General features: G+C 29.8%; 2 protein-coding genes and 1 long non-coding RNA gene across 4 annotated transcripts; 2 read left to right on the top strand and 1 right to left on the bottom strand.

Annotated features, from left to right (window-relative positions):
• The first annotated feature begins 374 nt into the window (after positions 1-374).
• On the top strand, positions 375-1,883 carry LOC111201804 (GDSL esterase/lipase At3g14820-like). The gene is made up of 6 exons (XM_048744027.1): positions 375-444; positions 537-716; positions 799-929; positions 1,015-1,239; positions 1,331-1,583; positions 1,687-1,883. Exons 1-6 carry the CDS (start codon positions 375-377, stop codon positions 1,881-1,883), a joined length of 1,056 nt encoding a protein of 351 aa, XP_048599984.1.
• An 11,736-nt stretch (positions 1,884-13,619) lies between these two features.
• LOC111202397 (probable leucine-rich repeat receptor-like serine/threonine-protein kinase At3g14840) lies at positions 13,620-20,245 on the top strand. The gene is made up of 22 exons (XM_022695225.2): positions 13,620-13,888; positions 13,961-14,132; positions 15,138-15,209; positions 15,308-15,376; positions 15,469-15,540; positions 15,634-15,705; positions 15,787-15,858; positions 15,960-16,031; positions 16,105-16,176; positions 16,271-16,342; positions 16,424-16,495; positions 16,590-16,661; positions 16,759-16,824; positions 16,935-16,997; positions 17,085-17,126; positions 17,209-17,249; positions 17,328-17,701; positions 18,078-18,273; positions 18,354-18,539; positions 18,613-19,180; positions 19,259-19,409; positions 19,671-20,245. The coding sequence occupies exons 1-22, from the start codon at positions 13,792-13,794 to the stop codon at positions 20,085-20,087; spliced, it is 3,090 nt and encodes a 1,029-aa protein (XP_022550946.1). The 5' UTR covers positions 13,620-13,791; the 3' UTR covers positions 20,088-20,245.
• Positions 20,246-21,903: 1,658 nt separating this feature from the next.
• LOC111202399 lies at positions 21,904-23,811 on the bottom strand. 2 transcript variants are annotated; one of them, XR_002655395.2, is made up of 3 exons: positions 23,489-23,811; positions 23,161-23,403; positions 21,904-22,619 (listed from the first exon to the last, which is right to left on the bottom strand). It is a non-coding gene; the product is annotated as an uncharacterized LOC111202399 (long non-coding RNA). The 2 variants fall into 2 exon arrangements; XR_002655396.2 differs by having other exon boundaries at positions 23,161-23,400; positions 23,489-23,808.
• Between the last annotated feature and the right edge of the window lie 1,457 nt (positions 23,812-25,268).

Raw genomic sequence — 25,268 nt, 5'->3', positions numbered from 1 at the left:
AAGTATATAATCATATATAAATATTATCCCTTTTATTTAGTTTCTATATTTCAATTTTGAATTCACTTTTAAAATTACTACCAGAATTTCTTGTTTCCTTTAAGACAGTATTTTGTACTTTGTATTCTTTTTCTTTTTGATTCGGTATATCATATTATACATTTCTCTTATTTTCATAAAAAGAAAACGTAGCTGGATACTTCACATACAGTTTCATTTGCAAAATAGTTATTCATATACGACGTATATATATATATATATATATATATATATGTGTGTATGAATGGTCTATCTTCTCAACATCTTCTAAACACAAAAGAAATAATCAAAAAGAATTCATCACTCGATTAATCATAACATTTTCTTGGTATCATATGGATCTGCGGTTTCTATGTTCTCTTTTGTTGTTTTTTGTCGCAGAAGTGACCACAACCAAGATCAAAGGTGCATACATCAAAATTATTACATTTGATTATTTTCACAGACGATGTTTTTATTAATCTCACGCTAATTCCTTTTTTTTTTGGTAAAATAAGCTTCAGGGAACACAACAGTTCCGCCACTAATAGTATTCGGAGATTCGATAATGGATACTGGAAATAATAATGACATTCCAACTCTTCTGAAGTCTAACTTTCCTCCTTATGGGAAAGAGTTTCCTGGTGGCATTCCTACCGGTAGATTTTCAGATGGAAAAGTTCCATCAGACATCATTGGTATAAAAAGTTTTATAATTCGTTTATGTTTTTGTCCCATTTTTAATTTACACATACTAAACAATGTTACAAAAATAACCAGCGAATACATTGGGGATAGCAAAGACGATACCACCATACTTAGGCTCAAATCTAAAGCCAAATGATCTTCTTAAGGGTGTAGTCTTTGCTTCTGGAGGTTCCGGTTATGATCCATTAACATCTAAACTATTGGTATAAAATATTTATACATGTTATTTTCTTTTAGTTGTTATTATAATCTTTTTTTAACTTTCTCACAACTTTTTATATTTTCCAGTCTGTAGTACCAATGTCAGATCAACTCGAATATTTTCAAGAATATTTGTCAAAAATTAAGCAACACTTTGGAGAAGAAAAGGTTAAGTTTATATTGGAGAAAAGTGTGTTTCTAGTGGTCGCTAGCAGTAATGATCTCGGCGAGACTTATTGGGTTCGATCGCTTGAATACAGTCGTAACGCATACGCTGAATATTTGGCAGACTTGGCTTCAGAGTTTATCAAAGTGAGCTTTTATTTCCTTTATTTTTAACAATAACATCTAATTAATTATAAAAGTAATTGAAAACAATATCTCTATCCTTCCAATATTTTAGAAATTATCTGGACTCGGAGCTAAGAAAATAGGAGTGTTTAGCGCAGTGCCAGTTGGATGCGTACCGGCACAAAGAACACTCTTCGGAGGTTTCAAAAGAGAATGTTATGAAACTCTGAACAAAATGGCAATTCATTTCAACTCAAAGTTATCATCTAGTATGGATGCTCTACAGAAAGAGTTGCCCAGCAAACTAGTATATATTGACATTTACGAAGCTCTTCATGACATCATGACAAACTCTTCGAAATACGGTAATCATATGATACGAGTAGTTAGCATTTTATTTTATTTTCTTTCATACATCAATGCTAATACTAGTGATATATATTGTGCATGGCTTTTGTAATTTTGTAGGGTTTAAAGTAGCAGATAAAGGATGTTGCGGTACAGGAAGAGTTGAGTTATCTGTATTGTGCAACAAACTTGCTCCTTTCACGTGTTTGGTTCCATCGACTCATGTGTTCTTTGACTCTTATCATCCAACTGAAAAAGCTTACCAAATTATCACTGATAAATTGATGAAAAAATACCAGAAGTACCTTGGCAACTGAATATGTTCAGTCATGTGATATTAGTCTGATGAATGTTCTTTTATAGCTTTCCACAGTAAGGATGTATTTCAATCAAAGTGTTTTATTTTAATTTGATTTATTATCGCAATGATTTCTTTTATCTCAGCCGACTATCTAACCATATGGCGTATCTTTTGCGATGCAATGTTAAACCATGATTTGGGTAACGTACAAACAATAACTTACGAGAGACTGGAGTTGTTTTTTTTTGGATGCTTGCCCTAATAAAATATATGTATTCTGTTTTTAATTGGTTTGATATGAAAAGATTAATAAAACTATACACAGTCGCAGATGTTTGTGTGTTTTCCTCAGCTTTATGAGAGTTGGTGGTGTATTTTTGTAACGCCCGACCGCCTAGGCTAATAAGCCACACACGTCCGCTCACTCGGTCCGTGGATCCCATCTCATCTGACAGGTGATGCGTGCAATCACTACTCGACTTTTCCCTGTATTTTGACTTTATTCGCACGGTGTCGCAAATCACTTTCACCTATCCTTTCATTATTTCAGTCCAAACATGCTTAACTCTTGAGTTCTAAACGGATGTGTGACGGAGAAGATAACTTTTGTGACATATAGTCAGGTCCGGCCTTAAGCATGTGATGAAGGCACATTTGCAAAGGCCCGTTGTAATTTTTGGGTTTTTTAATCTTACATTAGGGCCCAATTTTTTTGAAGGTAGTTTTGTATGAGGAAATGAGTCTCAAATTTTATTATAGCAGAGGGCTCATTTTAAAGTTGAGACGGGCCTGCATATAGTTAGTTAGATACTCTTAAACCTTTTTCATATACCACGGTTACAGTTTTGTTAACCAATTACCCGGTACGGAATGAATTGAGCGAGATTCCGGTTAGGAAAAAACAACTGCTTCATATAACTCACGGCCTTGACTTAGTTCCTCTATCAAAAACTGCAGTTTGGTCAGTCTATATGGAATGGCGATAGTAGACGCACATGCAGGCCCGTCCCTGAATAATTTTTAGCATGAAGCAAAAAAAGTAACAAACATTAAAAACTTATCAATAATAATTTAAAAAGAACAGAAAACAAAAAGTTTAAAATGAAGTTGAATATATTAGAACCCTCCACCGACAGTAAACCAAACTCAAGCACAAATCAACTGAGCTATTGAATAATTTGAGAGAGGTGGGCCGACAAATAGTTATTTATACAGGGCTGAAGCCACATGGTTCTCCAGCTTATCATAGACCGGCACTGCACACAAGGATAATTGTTAGAGCTGATACTCTTGCAAGTATTGGTCAGTCTTCCTTTCTGTCCAGCTTAATATATAATGCTTTCGAGTTCTGAATCTTCCTGATATACAATACAAAGAAGACAGACTTTTGTACAAAGTCTATTTCAATGTACACATGTCTGATTGTCTGAAAGAAACTGGTTTGTCCCCTTGGAAACTTATGTATAGTTTTAAGACTTTAAGCCATTAACTTCCACAAGTCGGTGGTGGACATGCACAGATACGGCTCACGCGACGTTAAAAAACTACTCAGTAGCTGTTAATTTAAAAATGATAACAGTAATAAACAATCTAAAACTTATTGACTGTCATACAAAAGTAGACAAATGTATTCATTTATTATATGTTTAATGGGTCAAAGGCAGTTGGAGTTGGATCATAGGTTTAATGAAGAGGAACGTTACAAATATATTAAAGTGAGCCAACTACGAACATTAATTAGTTTATTTAACTTTTTACCTAAGTATATCTCTTTTTTAGTTTGTTCAAATTTGACCCGAACAAACTACATTTTATCTAGAACTTGGGTTATAATGTGATAACTAAACAAAAAAGTCAGGAAAAAAAATTAAATTAGTAAACAATATTCAAAATGAATTAATTAGGGGAACGGATGCTTATTGTGAAATTGTTAGGTTCGAAATTTAAAAATTTTATATATTAAAACAAAAGTCACAACATTGATTCATGTGTGATTTTTTAAAAAATGGACCTAATTGACTTATTTCTAGAAAGTCATGTTACATTTAATCTATATATAATCTTATCATTTAAATTTTGGGCCTACCAGAAATTTTTATTGGGGTATCAATAATTGGAATTAAACAATAGATGATCCATTGGATTTATATATAATATAAATTAAATAAATATAATTTAATGTTGCAATTTTATACCTCCATATATTAATTATTTAAATATTTGTCAATGTTAACTTTTAAAATTATAAAGATTTTTTTTTTAAATAACAAAAATTATAAAGATTTTTTTTAAATAACAAAAATCATATTATCTAACAATGATTAATCTTTACTACTTTAAACCAGTGAAAACAAGTTTAAAACTATATAATTTATTTTTAAAATTAAACAAAAACTAAATGTTTAATTATTTACTCGATAATATAAATCTATGAAGCGAAAAGTTTAATTTCTTAAAAACTTTTTAAATTTGTGAAATGTTCCAATATCTTTGAATATGACAATAAAACAATATTTTACTAATCTTTATATATATAGTTAGGATTTTAATAATGAAATAATAATCCAAAAATATATATATATAAGAAGATACAAATACATGTGAAAGTTTGAAAAAATATACCGTAAACTTATTATGTTTTAAAAGTTGATAGACACATATATATTATAACATATACCAATTTAAAATTGAAAACAAAATGTTTATATAAAAATAAATGAAAACAAAAATTTTAAATAACAAATATCATATTATCTAACAGTGATTAATCTTTACTACCTTAAACCAATGAAAACAAATTTAAAACTATATAGTTTATTTTAAAACTTAAACAAAAACTAAATGTTTAATTATTTACTCGATAGTATAAATCTACGAAGCGGAAAATTTAATTTTTTATAAACTTTCTAAATTTGTGAAATGTTACAATATCTTTGAATATGAAAATAAAATAATATTTTACTAATCTTTATATACATAGCTACAATTTTAATAATAACTTAATAATCCAAAAATATAGATATGGAAGAAGATACAAATACATGTGAAAGTTTGAAACAATTTATTCAATGAAAAAATATATACCGTAAACTTATTATGTTTTAAAAATTAATAGACACATATATATTATAACATATACCAATTTAAAATTGAAAAAAATGTTTATATAAAAATAAATGAAAACAAAAATCTGCGCGGTTGCGCGGGTCGACATCTAGTATTCTTTAAAATTGTAAAGTCCCAACTCATGACTTTTGTCATGTGTGATATTTTAAATGGACAATTCCTAGAAAATTGCTTATATTATTATTTTTCTGTATTTTCATGATAAAATCCTAACAACCTATTTAATTCTCTTTTTATTCCATCAAAATATTATTAGATATGCATAATTTCGAAAATATAATATTCCATCAATAGATAAATATATTTGCATATAACCATTTATAATCTACTTAATAATAATAACATTTAATTATTCTAGAGTTTATACTTGTATATGATCTAATTAATAAAAATAATAACATTTATTATGCAAATACAATAATGTTAGAATTTTACCTTGCAAATAATAAAATCGAATCAAATATTAAAATCCTAACACTATTGTATTTGCATAATAAATATTATTATTAATTATATTATACATGTATCATTATTTATATAGGTATTATGTTAACAAACATGTATTGATAAATATATATATTCAATTAAGACAGAAACATGATCTATTGATAAAGATTATGTCCAACAATTTATTTCTTTTTATTTAAAGAACCTTTTATTATTCTTCTTATATAACTGTGTCAAATTAAATAGCCGTAAATACTTTTTATGAATCAATATATATTTGTAACTTTCTGTCCAAAATTCTCGGCTCTCACCACTTCTTTCCAATATGGCTGCTTTGCGTATACATAATACGGAATATACATATATATATATATATATAACAATTATTTTTTCCTTTTGGTTTTTTTAACAAATGTAGATTTTTAACTATAAATTACTCTATTATACCAAAATTACTCCATTATACCAAAATTATGATTGAAAACTGTTACATGTTATTCGGTTAACATGAATCATCTTTTCTGGAGAGTCTCTCCGCAATTAGATGATGATCAGTTTGCATGGATACTACGGTACATCTGGAAATGAAAGAATAATAAAGTTTTCAGCAATCTGAATTGATCCTAGGGATATGCTCAAATTGGCAGAAACAGAATCCACACTTTGGACTGAAGCGCAGATAGCAAATGAACAGCGGACAATATCACAGGTAGAGGTTACGTCATTACCGTTAATTCCAGGTAGATGGTGTTTCATAGATGGTTCCTAGAAAGAGAATGATGTTTTCTCCGGAGAGGGTTGGTTCAGTACTTTAGAAGGTTTTGATGGGCTGATGGGGACGAGGAATGTTCGAGCTAGTCTCTCTCATCTTCATGCGGAGATGGAAGCACTACTCTGGGCAATGGAATGTATGAAGAATTTACGTCAATTTCAGGTTACGTTTGCAACAGATTGTTCTCAATTGGTGAAGATGGTTTCAGAACCAAAAGAATGACCAGCTTTTGCAAGTTATTTAGAAGATATTAAAGTCCTGAAAGAAAGTTTTCTCCGATCAGAGATCGTCCATGTACCAAGAACGCAAAATACAAAGGCGGATAGCCTAGCAAGTAGTGTCAGGAAGCAGCCGTCTTTCGTCGTTCACATGGATCAACATCTCCCGGTTTGGTTTACAGAGTCTGTATGAATCTGTATAAGTTGATGACAAAAAAAAAGTTATTCGGTTACGTTTGCTCTGTAAGTATTCCACCCAAATTATTTATGTATGCTATTTAATAATCTGAACCTTTTCTGAGAATTTCAACCTTTTATTTAATTAATATAACATGTTATTACTCTATAGAATTAATTTATGTATGCAGCTACATTATTGATACATCTTTCTAAAATGATATGTTAACTACTCATTATAGTTCCGACTATAAATATAATAACTGAATATATTAAAATATTTTTTCATATATTTTTCAATAGTTTTGTTTTTTTTACCTTTTCTAAAAGCTATTTTCCCAATTTTACTTAAAAATAAATTCAAATTATTTGAAAATGAAATTCAAATACATTTTCTAAATTTAAAAGAATTGTAATTTTATTCAAAATATTCATTTGTTTATATAAATATTCCTCTACTCTAAATATTAATATTTTTATATAAATATATATCTATTCTATTAAATTAGGAACATGGCCAGTTGATATATGTTTAATCCAACTATAAAAATTCATGAATCAATTAAGATAAAATATAAATAGCTGTTTATAAGAAAATTAAATTATTTAATCTATCTATTTTATTAAATTAGGAACATGATATTATTATGGAAGTATTACTTATAAAAATATATTCTACGGGTTTTATTTTAATGAGGTTTAAATAGGTTATTCGATTAAAAATATTTATTAAATTTGATTTTACTTAAAGTTAGTGAAGACCTTATTAACCCATTTACATATATATAACAAAATATATCCAAAATTATTTTTTTAAACATTTTTCAAAAATTTTGTTCGGCTTTCGGTGTGGGTTGGATTTGATATTTGTTTTCGGATATAACACTTTAAGAACCGTTCGAGTATATAGGCCAAACTTAATAGATTATGAGACTTTGATTTTCGGGTCGATTCCGAGTTTGGTTTTTTGAATATGAATATTCTTGACTAATTATGTTAGGTAACTAATAAGAAAATATAATATGTTGCCAAACTTTAGGAATAAATTTTAAGAATAATTTCTGAAATATATATGACATAAATGTATAATTATGCAACTTTACATATTTAATATAATTACCAAAAATTATATTAAATTAAATTAATATTAAACGCAAATATGATTACAAAAAATAACACAAATATAAAAATTAAATTTTTCAAAAAAAATATATATATACCCGCTCTGTGAAAGGGTGAATCAAAATCTAGTAATATTTTAAAATACAATACTTTAAATTCAACCCTATACAGTTTTTATAATAAATCACTTATATATATACTGGAGTGATGAATTTTTCATGCGTGATTTTTTTTTAATTTGGACAATTCTTTAAAATTTTATCAACTTTGACATGAATTAATTATAATATTTTATATTTTATTTGAATACAAATAAATATTTTTTAAGAAAGTTCTAACAAAATCTTTTCATAATCAATTTAATTATTTTTTCCAAAAAGTACTCAATTTTATTTTTATTTATCATAAACTATAATTATAAATTATAAATTATTTTATTTTTTATTTATATAAAAAAAATAAAAAATATAAATATTTTAATTATATTTTAATGGTAGTAACAATTTAAACTGATTAATTTTCAAAACACAATTTCCAGATATTTTGTTAGAAAGATTCATTTCTATTTCAAATTAAAAGAAGATCTTTTACCCAACTTAGTGTATTTCTCAAATATGATATTTACTACAAAAATATTTTAAAGTACAATGTTATCGCTTCTCTTTTAAAAAACATTTGTTTTTTTAATAGTATCTCAAAGAAGATTATCTACTATATAGGTCCAATTTAATTTTCTTTCATATAAATTTTAAATTTAAAATAAAAAATAAGTAAAGTAATATTGTTAGATAATAATGTTTTCAAAAATAATATTTTTTTACAAAAATAAAAAATTTATAGTAATAATATATAAGCCACGTAAACATTGTTATTATAAAATTACATAATATATAGCACTAAATTACATTAAGTTATATGTAAATTTTGTTATACTCCCTCCTTATACAAATATACGATGTTTTAGCTTTTTTTTCTTTGTATACAAATGTATGATGTTCTATTTTTAATTAATGCAATTTACTAAAAAAAATATATATTAATCAAAATGTAAAAATGTAAGTGGTTGAATTTTATTGGAAATCAAATAAAAGTTTAAACTAACTAAACAAAAAAAAAAGTAATAGATAAAAGTAATATTTAAATTTTTTTTAATATGTGTTAACAACCCTAAACAACATATAATTGTATCAAGAGAAAATATAAGCTAAAATATTTAAGTATAGAAATAAAAAAACTTGCACGTTTGTGCGGGTATACGACTTAAAGTTTGAGAAATTTCTTGACGACATTTCATAATTGTTATTGTTCTATTTTTTTTGCCAACTGTTATTGTTCTATTTAATCACTGTTTAATAAGTTTTGAGTCCAAAATGAGTGGCTATGACTTGTTTTGAGATTCTTTCTTCGATCAAAAGGTAACGTTTAATTCAATGAACTAATGTTGATTGATAGGAAGTCTACAAAAGAAAATTATAATTTGCAGAGATGATAAGGAAACGTGTCATACTGTCACTAGTACTATTATATCATTGCGATCTTTCAGAAACATTTTGAGTTAATTCATATTTTAAGACATGACTACAAATTCATATTTCATCTGTGTCCAGTTAGGAGAAAGTCTTTTACAAAATATAAATAAAAGAAAGTTGACTAGCTAGCGATAAAGTTGACTAGCTAGCGATGAGGGAACCTTGCTCTTTCAAATAAATAATCCTAAATAATCCTAGACGGACATATTCGAAAGAAAACTATACCTAAGAAAAACTTACGTCATCCACGCAAAGCCAGTCTTACGTACATACATTTCATGGAAGCGATGAGATAACTTTATATATATTCGATCAAGAAAAGAACTACCAAGGAAAAGTAACAAACAAAAGTTTTGAATCATATATAGGTTCAATTTTCGCTACGAAAGATTTACTCTTTTACAGAAAATTAATTTAATACTAAAATTTGTGCTCCCTGTGAAAATGCACGGGATTTTGGATCAAAAACTTAAAAGGCTCTCATTGGTTTTTCCATTACCACCCGCAAATGCAGTTTTTACGGTTGGTAGCGGTTGACAGCATTTCGAAACAATCATTCAAACTGCTATATATCGCTTCAAATCGTTTCGAACCTCTTAAAATCAAAAGCTGGTTCCAGCTAGTGTTCACGGTTGCTAGAGGTTGCAGATGGATAAATAAATATAATTTTTTTTCAAAAATATTTTAAAATTTTGAAATTAAAATTTTAAAATTGAAATATTATAAAAATATATATACATATTTTATATATTAATTTAAATTCACAAATAGTATCATAATTTGTTTTATAAAAACTTTAAACTAACTAACTATTCATTAGAATTTTAAAAAATTAATATACATACATATATAAGATATACACATATATAAAACGAAACAAAATATTCTTTTAAAAGTTTAATATAAATCTTCAAAAATTAAAATTATAACTTTCTACTAATTTTAAAAATTAAATAAATAAACATAATATTATTAATCATATTATATTGATAATTATTATATTTTATTACAATAGTATATTTTTTATATTTTTATAATGTTATAATATGTTAATATTGATAATTTATTTATTAAACCGCTGCATATCTAATAATCAACTAGTCACAAATACCCGCAAACAAAACAATTTTCAAACGTTGTGCTAGTCATACAAAACGCTTAATAATATTTGAAACCACAAGCACCCCTTCCCCTTATTCTTTTTAGTTTAATGGAAATTTTTTTCCGCATCCGTAACCGGTGCGTTTGAACCGGTCAGATAATCACTAGGAAAAATATAATGATAGAACTCTAGTTCACATATTGGAATAGCACTGATCACGATTCGCGACCTAAAGTCAAAAGAAACAATCGCGACAGCTATTTCTTAGTTTCTTTATATACTTGCGAGAATTTTTTTTTTCTCAAATATTTTTTTTGTTCAATAAAATCTCAACATCAATTTTACCGACACAAATAGATAAAAGCTGTCTCTAGTGTGGGGCTTGCTGAGTTTTCCTAACCTTCTTGGCTTCTTGTAATGTGAGTCGATGACTCCATCGATTCACACCTATTAAGGGTTCTAAAAATTTGATGGTACCACAGAAGATTCATTTATGCAACACACAAGTACTGAAATACTTTGTTTTATATGGTTCATAAGCAGTTCCACAAATCAATCTAGTTCTATACATATATATTTGTAAATGCAGGTTGTTTTCTTTTCAGCAAAATATATAATAAATAATTAAATTTAAGTGGTGGAAAAGGATAATATATTTGCACAAAGGAAAAATCACAAAAATACATATAAAATATTTTATTAACAATTTACATAAATTATTATGTTAGCATGCATATAGTAGACGTTATAGCTTTAATGGAGCTATCAAACATAGACATCAATAATCAGTACCATCTATCGTGTGATGTAACGACTAGGATAAGACATGCGCTTTGCGTACAATAAATTTATATGAAAATTATTTAAAAATATCGTAAGAAAAAATAAAATTAATATTCTTTATCAAATTAAAATTTTTGGTCCTTAAATAATTTTTTAAAAACTTATTTTTGTTAGTTACATAATTTGTTTATTGATGAGCTGATCTCATTTTTAAAAATATTTTAGGTCAAAAATCACTTATCGTATAAGAACTTAACGTTTAGGCCGAAGAATTTCAGGCATACTATTTGGTTACAATGAAACTATGCCAGCTCGGTTTTATATCATGATTTAGCAATTTAAAAGTTAATTATAGTTATGAAAAGTATGCGCTCACGTGTCAATCTTATAAATCTTCAATATTTTTTCTCATATTTTTGTCGTTTTTCCTATTTTGGATATTACTCGATATAAATATTAATTTTTGAGTTTATTCTCATTTCGTTATTTTGTTTTTGCATGAGATTTAGAAAACGTTTAAAATTTAAAATTATTAAAGAGATACATACTTAGGTTAAGATATGAGCCTTGTGCAGCATAAATATTTTATATTTATTACTTATTTTATGTTTTTCTACATATTATGAAATAATAAAATAATAATTATATATTAAATAACTAAGAAATCAGTTACTATTATGTAATAAGTTGGCGTGCGCATATAAATCAAGCGACCGCTCTTGTTTATTCGCAATCATTTTAGAGTAAATAAATCAAAACAATCAATTTTAACTATCATATATGATATATAATTAAATTTAAATGATACTAACATAGATATTTAGTACTTACAATTTTAATATAAATATTTATTAAATGAGGTTTCTACTCATATGATTTTATGATTATTTGCATATTTGTGTAATAAAATTTTACACCAACGATTTTTTTAATGTGGAATGTTTAGTGGTTTCAATAATTTATAATCATTTAAAAAATAATGAAGATTTCAAAATTAAAATATTAACTCTTCAATATATGTTCAGCGCATATATCAAAATATAAGTATGTATTTTCATATGATGTATAGTTTATTTTAAATTATATGAAATTATATATATATATATATATATATATATATTAACATAAACACCTATTAAAATAAAATTATTTATTCATATGATTTTATAATCATTGTATCTTATTATATAAAAAAAATTAAACCTTGATCACAAAAGTTTATGTGAGACTTTTAGCAGTTTTAGTAATTTATACTCGTTTTGAAAAATTCAAAATACAACATATACAAAAAAAAATATAATTTTTTTATTATATGATTAATTTTATTGTGTAATTTATTTTAATAATAAATAATTAAACAAAAATGATAGAAAGTATACGCATTGTTAGCAAATATTTATTATTAAAAATCATTAATTGCTATATATATTTTAATAGCATTAGGTAATTCCGTATGTTTTATTTAAGGAAAGAATATATAATTATTTCAATTTGATAAATGAATGGTCCATAATGGACATACTATATAATATAACATTTCCTAACAATTTAATTTTGGACTAACAAAATTTTCAATTGATTCTCAAGCCGCCACGTAAACAAAATTAACATTCTAATTACGTGACAATTCAGCATAACACCTTTTTAATTGGTACAAACTACCGGTTATAACTTTTAAAATGTTTCTCTATTAATATATAAGAGATTATATCTTCTACTTTCAGTTATTTATTTCCTAAATTGTTAGAGATTGTATTTGACAAGTAATAAATTGCTAGAGATAGGAAAACAATATTACCATGGTAACATGCTAAATCTTAGTTACAAAAAAAAAACATGCTAAATCTAGAAAACTCATCTATATGACTATTTAATCATCATGAAAATGACCATCAAACACCTTGTCTCTTGAAAATGTACGAAATAAATATGATTTGTTTTTGAATCATTTTATTTTGTTCCATAACCATACCAAAGAGTATATACACACACACACATATATATATATATATATATATATATATAGATGTTTAGTAATTCTAATTGATTTAGTACGTAATGAATTGTCAAGACTAGCAGAGTGTTTAACAATAATTTAAGATAGTTCTAGGCAATTTTTTTATATATGGTTTCAAATTATCGGTTTGACAACTATTGACGTATGTTAGAAAAAAACTGCATTTTCAGTTTTTTTTTTTTAAACTTGACATACTAATAGCAACAATTAAGAAAATCTTACTAACTAAAAGAAAACACCTTTTTATAGTTATTTTTTGTTAATCACAAAGAAGCCTGGCGAAATTAAAATATCTACACCAACCATAATCATTCAATTATTTTGATGCTCAACGACTCGGTGGTCCCCTTTGCCATGCAAGTAGCAAAATTGAATCATATCCCATTGAAATAATAATAATAGAAAAAAAAAACAAATGTAGACTGATACAAACTTATTTTAATAATGTTGACTTACTTTTCATCTTTCTCTCTCTGTCTACATTTCTCAAATGTCTTTGCAAGTTTCTTTCCCATTCGTCACATAAACAAACATCACAAACCTCTTCTTCTTCGTCTTCTCCACTCTCATCGCATCTCCTTACACAACAATAATTCAGATCTTGAAACTACACAAAAACATAATTCTAATAATGTCGATGAATCGACATCTCTTCCCTTCGTACTTCCTCCTCGTCTCTATCATCCTCTCCGGCTTCGCATCCTCTCAAACATTACCAAAAGAAGAAGGTATGTGTACATATAATTATAATCATATAGGTGTTTGTACATGTTTGAGTCAGTTGTATGAGATACTTGCAGTGGATGTTTTAAGTGCCGTAGCGAAGGTATTGAAGAAGACTAACTGGAATTTTAGTGTGAATCCATGCGACGACACTTTAACCAACGGTGGTTGGAGAAACCTTAACGCCGGCAAGGGATTTGAAGACTTCGTTACTTGTAACTGCTCCACCGTTTGCCACGTCACCCACATGTTCGTTCGTCCCTTCTTCCCTCTTTGTTTTAAAAAATACTCGTTCCTAAAAGACGTAGGTTCTAAAAAAAAATTGTTTCTAAAAGATATATTTTTTACTTTTTCAATGTATGATTTTACGAAAAAATGTAAGTTTCAAAAAAATTAATGGTGTTTATTGAATTTCTATTGACTAAAAGTTATGAAAAATTGTTATTCACAAAAAAAAATGCATATTTAATGAGTTTTCATAATATATGTGAAAAATCTAGAATATGCATCTTTTATGGTAATTAATACTCCCTCTATTTTTATTGTAAGTAGTTTAAGTAAAATTTGTTTGTTTCAAAATATAAGTAAGTTTTCATAATTCAAAATAACTTTTATTTTTATTGGTATAATGTGACCAATCAAATAATATATACTTATATATGATTAGTTTAACTACGCCTAATTTATATATTAAATGCTATTTTTGGAAAAATTAATAACTTTTTTTTAATGTATGTGCATTCACGTAAAACTACCATACAAAAAACAGAGGGAGTAGTAATACTCCTTTATTTTATATATTATTTTATCTAAAGCACACAAATATTTTTAAAACATAAAAAGTTGCATTAATATAATTTGTTATACATCATCCAATAAATATAAAAGTTATATAAAATATTTATCTATTGAATTAAAAATACTTAAAAACAGTTATTAGGGATTTCATTTTTGAATTAGATTTGGTCGAAATAGTAGGGGTCTCCTTTTCCAAAGCCAAACACGTTAGTATATATTTAATTAAAGTAGGTTTAAGACTTTAATTGTTTGAATGTTGTCAAAATCTATTGCGCAGTCGCTGTTGACCTTCTCGACGCGTCCGTGAATCTAACAAAACTGTTTTTGTTTTTGTTTCTTTCCATAAAACTATTTTACTTATTTTTACTTTTGTTTTGAAAGGTTATTGGGCTGTAAATATTATGGGCCAATAATTTTAAATCGTTTTCTAAAGCCCAATATTTGTTTGTGAAACAGAGTTCTCAAGGCACAAAACCTCGAGGGATCTCTCCCTAAAGAGTTCGCGGGTCTTCCTTTTCTGCAAGAGATGTAAAAGGCCCTCGAACATTCCCATTATTACAATATCTGCCACGACCGGTATCTTTTCATTAACAAACTTAACTGCCACATTCTTATTTCTCTTGTAGTGATCTGTCTAGAAACTATCTCAACGGTTCCATTCCTTCCGAGTGGGGAACCTTGCCACTTGTAAAAATGTATGTATCTCTGTTCATATACACCTTTTGTGTTATAATATATGTATATATTGATGGAGTAAACTTTTTGGATGATGAAAATGAAAATGTAGCTCACTACTTGGAAACCGAATAAGTGGTCCTATCCCTAAAGAGATTGGTAACATTACAACCCTTACGAGTTTGTGAGTACTGTTCATTGATCTCTATCTCTTCAACAATGTTTCATACTTTAGTGATACTATCTGATTCGGTTTCTGGAACATTTGTTTTTTTAGTGTCGTGGAATATAACCAGATCTCAGGGAAATTACCTCCAGAGCTTGGCAATCTACTCAACATTGATAGACTGTAAGAATCTTTGTCCAAGTTCTCTTTTTATTAAGAGTTGTTGGTCTTTACTAGTGTTGAGACTCTGTTTTCTCTTTGCAGCTTTGTAAGCTCGAACTACTTGACTGGGGACATCCCAAGTACATTTTCCAAACTTACTAAATTGACTGATTTGTAAGTATTATTTGCTATTCCTCGAAGTTGGAAGTGGAACATATGTTTTAGTAGAGACACTAACCTTTTGTTGTTGCTTATATTGTTCTCTTGATTTATAGCCGTATAAGTGACAACCAGTTCACTGGTACTATACCAGATTTCATCCAGAACTGGACAGGACTTGATAGATTGTAAGCAATCCTTCATTTTTTCACGTTTTGATACTTGCCAACGAGTGTAATGTTGTTTTTCTGCATGAATCAGGACTATTCAAGCAAGTGGTTTAGTCGGACTGATTCCTAGTACCATAGGCAATCTTGTGAGGTTAACAGACTTGTAAGTACACCAACTTTGCATTCTGTTTTCTCCTTTCGTGGACTCACTTTCAGTGATATTTATTGTTTCTCTTCCAAATTTGAAATTTTTGTAGGAGAATCACTGACTTGAGTGGACCTGAATCTCCATTTCCCCCACTACAAAACTTGACATCGATAAAGCATTTGTGAGTTTGAGCCTTAGACTAGACTAACTTAGTCGGGGTTTCTTGAGCTTAACTTCCATTTAAACTCTTTGTGCGTTGTAGGGTTCTCAGGAACTGCAATCTTACAGGAGGGTTGCCTTCATATCTTGGGCCGAGATTAACGTTAAAAACATTGTTAGTAAACCCTTTGTTTTTTCTTGCATACATAAAATTGATTTCTTTTTAATGAAAAAGTTTTTAAGCTAATTTTGTAAGACTCATTGTGCAGAGATCTTAGTTTTAATAAACTAAGTGGACCAATCCCAGCAACATATAGTGCTCTTTCGGATGTAAAAAACATGTATGATGTTTTTATCTTCTCCACTTCTCTTCTTTTTTACTTGTTTTGTTAAAATCTGATTGTGTATGAAAGTTATTATGTTTTCTGAAATTTGCAGATATTTTACAAGTAACATGTTAACCGGGGAAGTACCAAATTGGATGATAGACAATGGAGCCAATGTGTGAGTTTTCTTCACCGATATATATATAAAACACAATTCTTTGTAATGACACAGCCGAATAACACTTTCTCTGTTTGGTTACTTAAAATTCTTGGTATCTTATATTGCAGTGATCTTACTTTCAATAATTTCTCCAATGTTCCAAGAACCTCAGAATGTCAGAAGAATGCTGTGTAAGAAGAACATTGAAAATAATCAAACTTCTTTGGCATTCAAATTCTTTATAAACTTTACAGTTTCTAGCTTCTTTTTATACACAGGAATATGTTTTCAAGCACAACCCCGTTAGTGGCAAATGACCAGTAAGTTTTTTTATTTTTGTTCTCAAAACTTACACTTTGGTTCTGACACTAACTAGAATGTTGATCTTATGTTTTGTTACAGCTCAAATGTTTCGTGTCTGAGTAGCTACGCATGTCCTAAAAGTAAGTCTTTTGAAGCTATATATAAATACAATCAGTAGATATCTAGCAGCGCATCTGATTAATCTTTCGTTACAACAGCTTTCTATGGCCTTCACATAAACTGTGGTGGCAATGAGCTAACAATCAATACGACCAAGTATGATGCTGATACAAAGGATAGAGCAGAGTACTATGATAGTAGAAACGGTTGGGTTTCTAGCAACACTGGGCACTTTATGGACGATGCTCGGTCTCCCGAAGGAGTAAACATTTGGCAAAATACATCAGCGCTTAAGATAGCAGATCCTCGTCTTTACACACAGGCCCGTCTCTCAGCCATTTCCCTCACTTACCACGCTTTGTGCCTTGGAGAAGGAAACTACACGGTTAATCTTCATTTCGCTGAGATTATGTTCAGCGACAACAACACTTACACCAATTTGGGAAGACGATTCTTTGACATATACGTTCAGGTAACTTGCTTAAATGAGAAACATAAGTAACACTTTTAGCTTTTGTCTGAAAAAACATAGCATTCAAAGAAAAAAATCTTCAAAATAACATTTATTAAGCATAAAAACATTAAATTACTCGACATCCTAAACTCTAACCCTAATCTCATCTCCTAAATACTAAACTCTAATCACTAAATCTAAACTCAAAATATATAAATATTTTTTTTTACCTTTTAATGAATGTTATTTTGAGGATTTTTCTTTTTATGTACTACTTTTTGAACAAAATTTTGTGATAGGGTTATTTGAGAAAATTTCTTTTACTTAAACTCTAAAAATGCTTGAAAATATTGTAGTGATATAAATCATTTTGGTGTGTGGGGGTAATGTGCAGGGTAAACGTGTGGCTAAAGATTTCGATATTGTAACTGAAGCAAAAGGTGCTGGAAGAGCTGTGGTTAAGAGTTTCCCGGTTACGATTAGAAATCGGAAGCTTGAAATAAGATTGTTATGGGCTGGTAAAGGAACTCAAGCTATTCCTTCAAGAGGTACATATGGTTCTCTCATATCAGCTGTATCGGTAGATCCGGGTAAGCCTTACTAAACTCTTCTTTGACTGTTTTGTTGTTGTTGTTGTCTCTTGACTTTATCTCCCGTGATATTGCTATAGATTTCACTCCACCAAAGGAAGATAGCCCTGGTGGTGGAACCTCTATTGGGGATGGCCCTGGTGATGGAACCTCTATTGGGGCCGTGGTTGGTGCTGTAATCGCTTCAACGGTGGTTCTTGTGCTTTTAATTGGTGCTATTTTATGGTGGAGAGGTTGCTTGAGACCCAAGAGTCAGATGGAGAAAGGTAAGACCTAAACAATATAAGTGATTTTGAGTTAATAATATAGTCTATAACGGTGTTTCTTATTCACCTTCAGATTTCAAGAATTTGGATTTCCAGATAAGTTCCTTCTCATTGAGGCAAATCAAAGTTGCCACTGACAACTTTGATCCTGCAAACAAGATCGGAGAAGGTGGCTTTGGTCCTGTATACAAGGGAGAGATGAGTGACGGAACCATTATCGCGGTGAAGCAGCTATCAGCGAAATCAAAACAAGGCAATCGAGAGTTCTTGAACGAGATCGCTATGATCTCTGCTCTACAGCATCCACATTTGGTTAAACTATATGGATGCTGCGTCGAAGGTGACCAGCTCTTGCTAGTCTACGAGTACTTGGAAAACAACAGTCTGGCAAGAGCACTTTTCGGCCCTCCAGAGACTCAAATACGTCTAGATTGGCCAACGAGGCAGAGGATTTGCGTTGGTATAGCAAGAGGATTAGCTTACCTCCACGAGGAATCAAGACTCAAGATTGTACACAGAGACATCAAAGCAACCAATGTCTTGCTGGACATGGAACTAAATGCAAAGATTTCGGATTTCGGTCTTGCTAAGCTTGATGAAGAAGAAAACACACACATGAGCACACGAGTAGCTGGAACATAGTGAGTTACTCAATATAAAAACAAGAAGTTTCATCTCTGTTTAGGTTTCTTGTAACCAAAGTAAACTTTTTTTTGCAGCGGATACATGGCTCCAGAGTACGCCATGAGAGGTCACTTGACTGATAAAGCAGACGTCTACAGTTTCGGCGTCGTGGCTCTAGAGATTGTTCACGGAAGAAGCAACACGAGTGCACGGTCGAAAGGCGAAACCTTCTACCTTCTTGACTGGGTAAGTTGTTATCTTTTCACCTCTAAAATCTAAAACCTTGAATCTGAATTTGGCGTGTTTGAAATAAAAACATAAATTTGATGGTGAATTATTTAAAAACATTTCTTATAAAATCAGCGGTTGATTAAAGACAATAAACTCGTCATGGACAATAGAACTATTAAGCTCTAGTTTGTGAATATTCATAGTTTTTTTTTTAGCTAAGTTTTTTTTTTTAAACTCTAAACACATTTGGAGTTTGAATCTCATTTTCTTTCACAGGTGCACCTTCTAAGGGAACAAAACAAACTGATTGACGTAGTAGACTCGAGGCTTGGAACAGATTACAACAGAGAAGAAGCAATGACGATGATCAATATAGGGATCCTCTGCACCAGTCAAGTTCCTTCGGACAGACCTTCCATGTCTACGGTGGTTAGCATGCTCGAAGGAAGCTCCACGGTGGATGTCGAGAAGCTTCTTGAAGCTTCGTTCAGCAGAGGAAACGTGAAAGACGAAGAGAGCGTGAGGGCGATGAAGAAGCATTACGCGATTATTAGTGGAGAAGAGATGACGAGTATGACGGATCAGAGTATCAACACCTATGGACCATTCACGTCGTCTTCGACGTCCACTGCCAACGCCAGCGACCTTTACCCTCTTAAGCCTGATTCTGCATATTGGAACTCTAGAGTCTAAATATGTATTATGCTTTTTTTTTAAAACATTGTTAAAATATTATTTCTTTTCTGTTTTGGTTTTTGAACTATAAAATATTTTATTTAAGACAATTAAAAAGGAATATTTCATGTAGTGCGAGTGAATATTTAAACAAAATTCAAATTAATCTTTTCTGATTTGGCTTTTACTTTTGTGAATATAAACGATATTGTGGTTTATAATTATGGTTTATAAATTTTTATACAAAGTTAAAATTAAATTTCATTCTGCTTACTGTGACACTATAGATTAATTATGGACTAGAATGGGAATTATCTCCCTCCTGTTTAGAGTCATATGCTTGTTGTGTTCCTTATCTTGTGTTGATTGATTCTCTAATGATGAACATGGGTTGTAATAATTTTTATGATTTATGAGTATGGTTACACATGGTTTATTTTATTTTTTACATCCTAACTTTTCTTATAATTTGTTTTTGGCATTACTGTATAATGTCTCCTTAAATATGATTGTCTTAGTCAACTATCCTTTCAATAATTTCAATACGTTTCATGTAACATTTAATAAGCATTATTTTCTTTTTGAAGAAAATACTAAAATTATTTTGTTTAATGGATAATAACGACTGATTTGGATTGAACAAGTAAAGACAGATTATGCTGTTGTTATTCAACATCTGTTTCTATTGACAAAATGGTTGGCGTGTATTTGTTTAGTATGATCCATCTATAGTGTCGTTTAGGAAACTACTCTATACAAAATTACAACTAAACTTAATGAAATTAATTAAATATCAATTTATAGGTCCACAAGTTTTTCAAGAACCCTTTAAAGAAAGAGACAATTGGTTGTATATAGCCAAAATTAAGTAACTACCTTTATACGCTTTAAACCCCATTTCCTGTAGCAATTTGAATGTGATCTTTCCATATTGACCTTTTCTTAGTGACAATAGTCGAGAAAAAATCTGTGACAATATCCTATGAGATCCTCTATATTGTAGCTTTCTGTTCACTTTTTTCTCTCTTCCTCGATTCTTCACCAGCAGATTTATTTTAGAGACTATTATCCTCATCATCTTGTTCAAAATCATGAATTATTGTCATCATGTGTTTCTCCTACTGTTACTATTATTTTGCTCTTTCTTATTTCTCAGATAAGTCATGGACATCCTCTCCCACTTTAGAAAAAAAGAAATCGATCAACTAGTCCCTTTCTTTCATGTAGGTTTTATGATTTATGCATTAATGGCAGATAACTTTTGAAGGTATGTACAACTAATTTTCTTCATTAGTAAATTCAGTTGTGTTTTTGTGATTTTTTTGGAGAGTGAATTCGATATTCAAAAGAAGAGAAAAAAGTAAAAAAGAACAATCATGGAGAATATAAAGCAGGGATTGGTTAAAAGTCTTTAATGTGTAGAAGAAGAAGATAAAATTGACGATAAGTTATAAAGTAGCGTTTAATATGTTATGTTACATATTCAGTATATTTTAACGGTTAATCTTCTAGCTGACTTATGTTGAACATCTTAGATAATATATAACAGCATAAGTTAGTGGGAACACATTATGTTAGCTGCAATTAGTTTGTGTTTGCTACTACCAGGCTTACTTGGTGGTTAAGTGATATGTTATCCCACAAACTAATCGATGAGTGTAAGTACATAAATTCCTAAGCTTATTAGCCGCTAAGTATATGTTATCTGTGTTTTATAATATAGCTGGCCACTCACATCTAACAAAGCCAAATAGCATGTTTATCTAAAAGAACATATCATATCTCATATATATACATGCTACCATTTTGTTTAAGGGATAACATTTATGTTATATGCTAATTCTGTGTATCTTAGACAGTATATAACAGTAGAATATAGTAATTGCACATCGTGTTAGCTGAAATTATTTTGTGGTTTTTACATATATGTATGTGAAACTTAGGCATTAATCATTATGTTAGGGTCACGTAACATATTTAATCCCACTTAATGAACAAAAAGCTGTAAACGGCAGACTCAAGAATATATATATATATGTGAGTAAGTGTTATGTTAGGTGCTATGCAATATATTAGGGTCTGCCAAACAAAATGACATCTAAACTATGAATATAAGGTGCGGTCACACTTTGGTTGGCACATGGTCTCTGCTGAGATCAGTAATAAATTCATGACTAGTATAAGCTAGGTTGTAACTGGTAAGTATCAACTTAGTATCTAACTATAAAATGTGAAAGTTATAATACTTGATACCATAATTGTTCGAATGTAATGAGAAGATCTTTCCTCATGTGGATTCAAAAAGCAAGGATCTGTTCAATGTAATAATATTTAGTTCAGTATGATTATCTCTCTCTTTCCTTTTCTTTCTGTTTTTACTCATCCCGCAAGGTCAAATCGATGGCCATTTGGCCCTCATGTTCTTCAAAACATGACATTCACACACAATTCGAACCATGTTGTCCAAAAGTTCATCATCTACCAATCAGAGTCAGTTTTTGCCGCCGTTGACATAGACTCATCATCGCCTATGATGTACCTCACCATAACCTAATGTTTATGTAAAAATACAAAGTGAATATAAAAAGGTAGTAGGTAATAATAACAGTTACACAATGACATAATATATATTCCTCTGCTTAACAGTCCATGAAAATAACATGTCGTGTAAGCATTACTCAGAGATACTAAGATATAAATTAACACTTACGATGAATCTTACAAGTTAATATATATTATCTAATCAGTTTAACTATAAAAACGTAAAGAAAGAGCAACAAATCATATGCCATCCAGTTAGACTAATTTTAATATTAGCGTACAACAATAATTATTAACAACTAGCTTTTTACTTATCATGTATTTGTTCTAACAGACAAATATTGGTGAAAAAGCTATTACGAATCAGTTCCTCTAAAAACTCAATACCTTAACACCTTGTTCAGAGGCCGTTCAAAAAAAAAACACCTTGTTCAGATTCTTTTGAGAAAAATGATTGTAATCATGTTTTCTTCCATAAATCCAAAATAACAATTAGCTTTTAGTCAACAAATATTGTAATTGTGATAAAAAAAAATGTTGTTTTTTCTACCTTCTGAGACAGTTGCATTAAACATGATGGATACGAGAAACAAATCTGGTCAAGTGACGGTGAATACGATGTCGATGTGATTAGGTGAGATTTCGGTTTTCGGAGATGGTGGTGGTGAACACGATGTGAATAGTTTGAATTTTTGACAGTGGTGGTGAGAAGAGAAGGATTTGGTGGGGAATTCGTTCGATGGAAGTGCATTGCTCCACCGTTTAAGGTGTCTACCTCTTCTTTGTTGTGCTGCTGAAACAAAAGATTGAAAGAAGAAATGTTTAGAGATCTCTGCACGACAAAATTTTTATGAATCAAGGCCTAAAAGAGTAATTACGTGTGTAGGATGGATATGTTCAAAAGCTTTCGTTGTGAAGGATGTATATGATAGACAAGAACTGACAACTAATCTTGGCTGAGATATTTAGGTGTGTAGCTTAGTAGGGGTAACGTTGTATTATTGAAAGTATAACAATGTTTGAAATAGTGGAATAGTATCTACCTAATATTGGCTTTTTTCAGGCATATGGAGCCTAAATTGGAAACATAGATAACGTCTTTCACAATTTATCTGTGGTGCGAACAAACCGATTATTTCATGGAAAGATAATTTACGCATGATCACCAAGCAAACTGTATGAATAAATATTTCAGTAAAGTCATATCATCAGTTAGGTCTGGGCATTTTAACCTGGATCCGAAGACCCGAACCGGAACCGACCCAAAAATACCCGACCCGGAACCGGACCGAAAATTTACAAGTATCTTATGGATCTAAATTTTTTTACCCGAAAGAACCGGAACCGAAAAGGAACCGACCCGAATAGACCCGAACCCGAAAAGAACCGACCCGAATAGACCCGACCCGATAAGAACCGATTTGTATTCGACTTAAAAACATGTATATCTAAAACTATGATGTTTTTGTGTTCTATTTTATATATATTATTTTATGATTTAGTTGAAATATCTTTTGTTAACAACATTTGTTATTATTTTTTAACATTTTTAAAGTAATATAAGGCTTTAAAATGTAAAATTTAGAGTTTAAAATGTTTTATTTTAATTATTAATAGTTTCATTTAAGTTGTTTTGTAAAATTTTAGATATATATGACAAATATTCAACTAAAGTTGATGGAATTGGGTATATCATGCCTTTTTCAGATCCTAAATACCCGAACCCGACCCGGACCCGATATGGACCCGAAAAATTACGGGTATTTTATGAGTATTTTAATTATAGACCCGAACCGACCCGGACCAGAGAAGAACCGACCCGAACCCGAACCGAAAATTTCTAAATACCTATTGGGTCTAAATATTTAGGACCCGAAAAAATCCGGACCCGAAAAGAATCGGTCCGAACCCGACCCGAAGATCTATCAGTTACAATTTTTTTTAATAAATTCATATTATTAAACTTATTGACCATTTTACTACAATTTCAGAAAAGAAAATCAAAATCATAAAAAAGAAACTTTATTAACGAATCATGTCATTAAATAATAAACACACAAAAAGAAATGTGAGATTTGATTTCAGTTTATTACCAAAGCAAATGTAATAATGACTATCGTTCATATATATATGACTCATAAAGCTCTTGGTGGCTTTTATGAGTCATATATATATACATAACATTTATTTTTATAAAAATCCAACAAGTTATTTTTAATATGACAAAATTATATACACATAACATTTATATATAGATGCGTGGGTGTATAAAAACGAAGATGCGTATTTGAATCTTTCTCTCTCTCTCTCCTCGGCGCTGAAATGGGTTCTACCGATAACACCATTTCTTGTGGCTCTGCATCAGTGTTATCGCTGCTTCTTATTCTTCCTCTTCTTTACGGAGCAGAGGGATGTGATATGTTCACGGGACGTTGGGTGGAGGATGCATCCTACCCAATCTACGATCCCTCCACGTGTCCTTTCATACGACGAGAATTTGCTTGCAAGAGAAATGGACGGCCTGATCTCGATTACCCTACCTTCAGATGGCAACCTCAGGGCTGCAAATTAGCAAGGTATCATCTATTACTCCTATAACTTTTATTTTTTTATTTTGTAAGTTTTTTGATGTTGTTTCTAGGTATATTAAATCAAGGC

This window comes from Brassica napus, chromosome C1, assembly GCF_020379485.1.
Source record: "Brassica napus cultivar Da-Ae chromosome C1, Da-Ae, whole genome shotgun sequence".
In the NCBI taxonomy this organism is placed as follows: Eukaryota; Viridiplantae; Streptophyta; class Magnoliopsida; order Brassicales; family Brassicaceae; genus Brassica; species Brassica napus.
This window is presented reverse-complemented; position numbering and strand designations above follow the sequence as displayed.

What these genes read in the sequence shown, in the direction of transcription:
- LOC111201804 (XM_048744027.1), top strand. Translation starts at nt 375, where the DNA reads ATGGATCTGCGGTTTCTATGTTCTCTTTTGTTGTTTTTTGTCGCAGAA. An exon ending in GACCACAACCAAGATCAAAG is followed by an intron (nt 445 to 536) that starts GTGCATACATCA and finishes TGGTAAAATAAG; the next exon opens with CTTCAGGGAACACAACAGTT. An exon ending in TGGCTTCAGAGTTTATCAAA is followed by an intron (nt 1,240 to 1,330) that starts GTGAGCTTTTAT and finishes CCAATATTTTAG; the next exon opens with AAATTATCTGGACTCGGAGC.
- LOC111202397 (XM_022695225.2), top strand. Translation starts at nt 13,792, where the DNA reads ATGTCGATGAATCGACATCTCTTCCCTTCGTACTTCCTCCTCGTCTCT. An exon ending in CTTCCTTTTCTGCAAGAGAT is followed by an intron (nt 15,210 to 15,307) that starts GTAAAAGGCCCT and finishes TTTCTCTTGTAG; the next exon opens with TGATCTGTCTAGAAACTATC. An exon ending in TAGCTACGCATGTCCTAAAA is followed by an intron (nt 17,250 to 17,327) that starts GTAAGTCTTTTG and finishes TCGTTACAACAG; the next exon opens with CTTTCTATGGCCTTCACATA.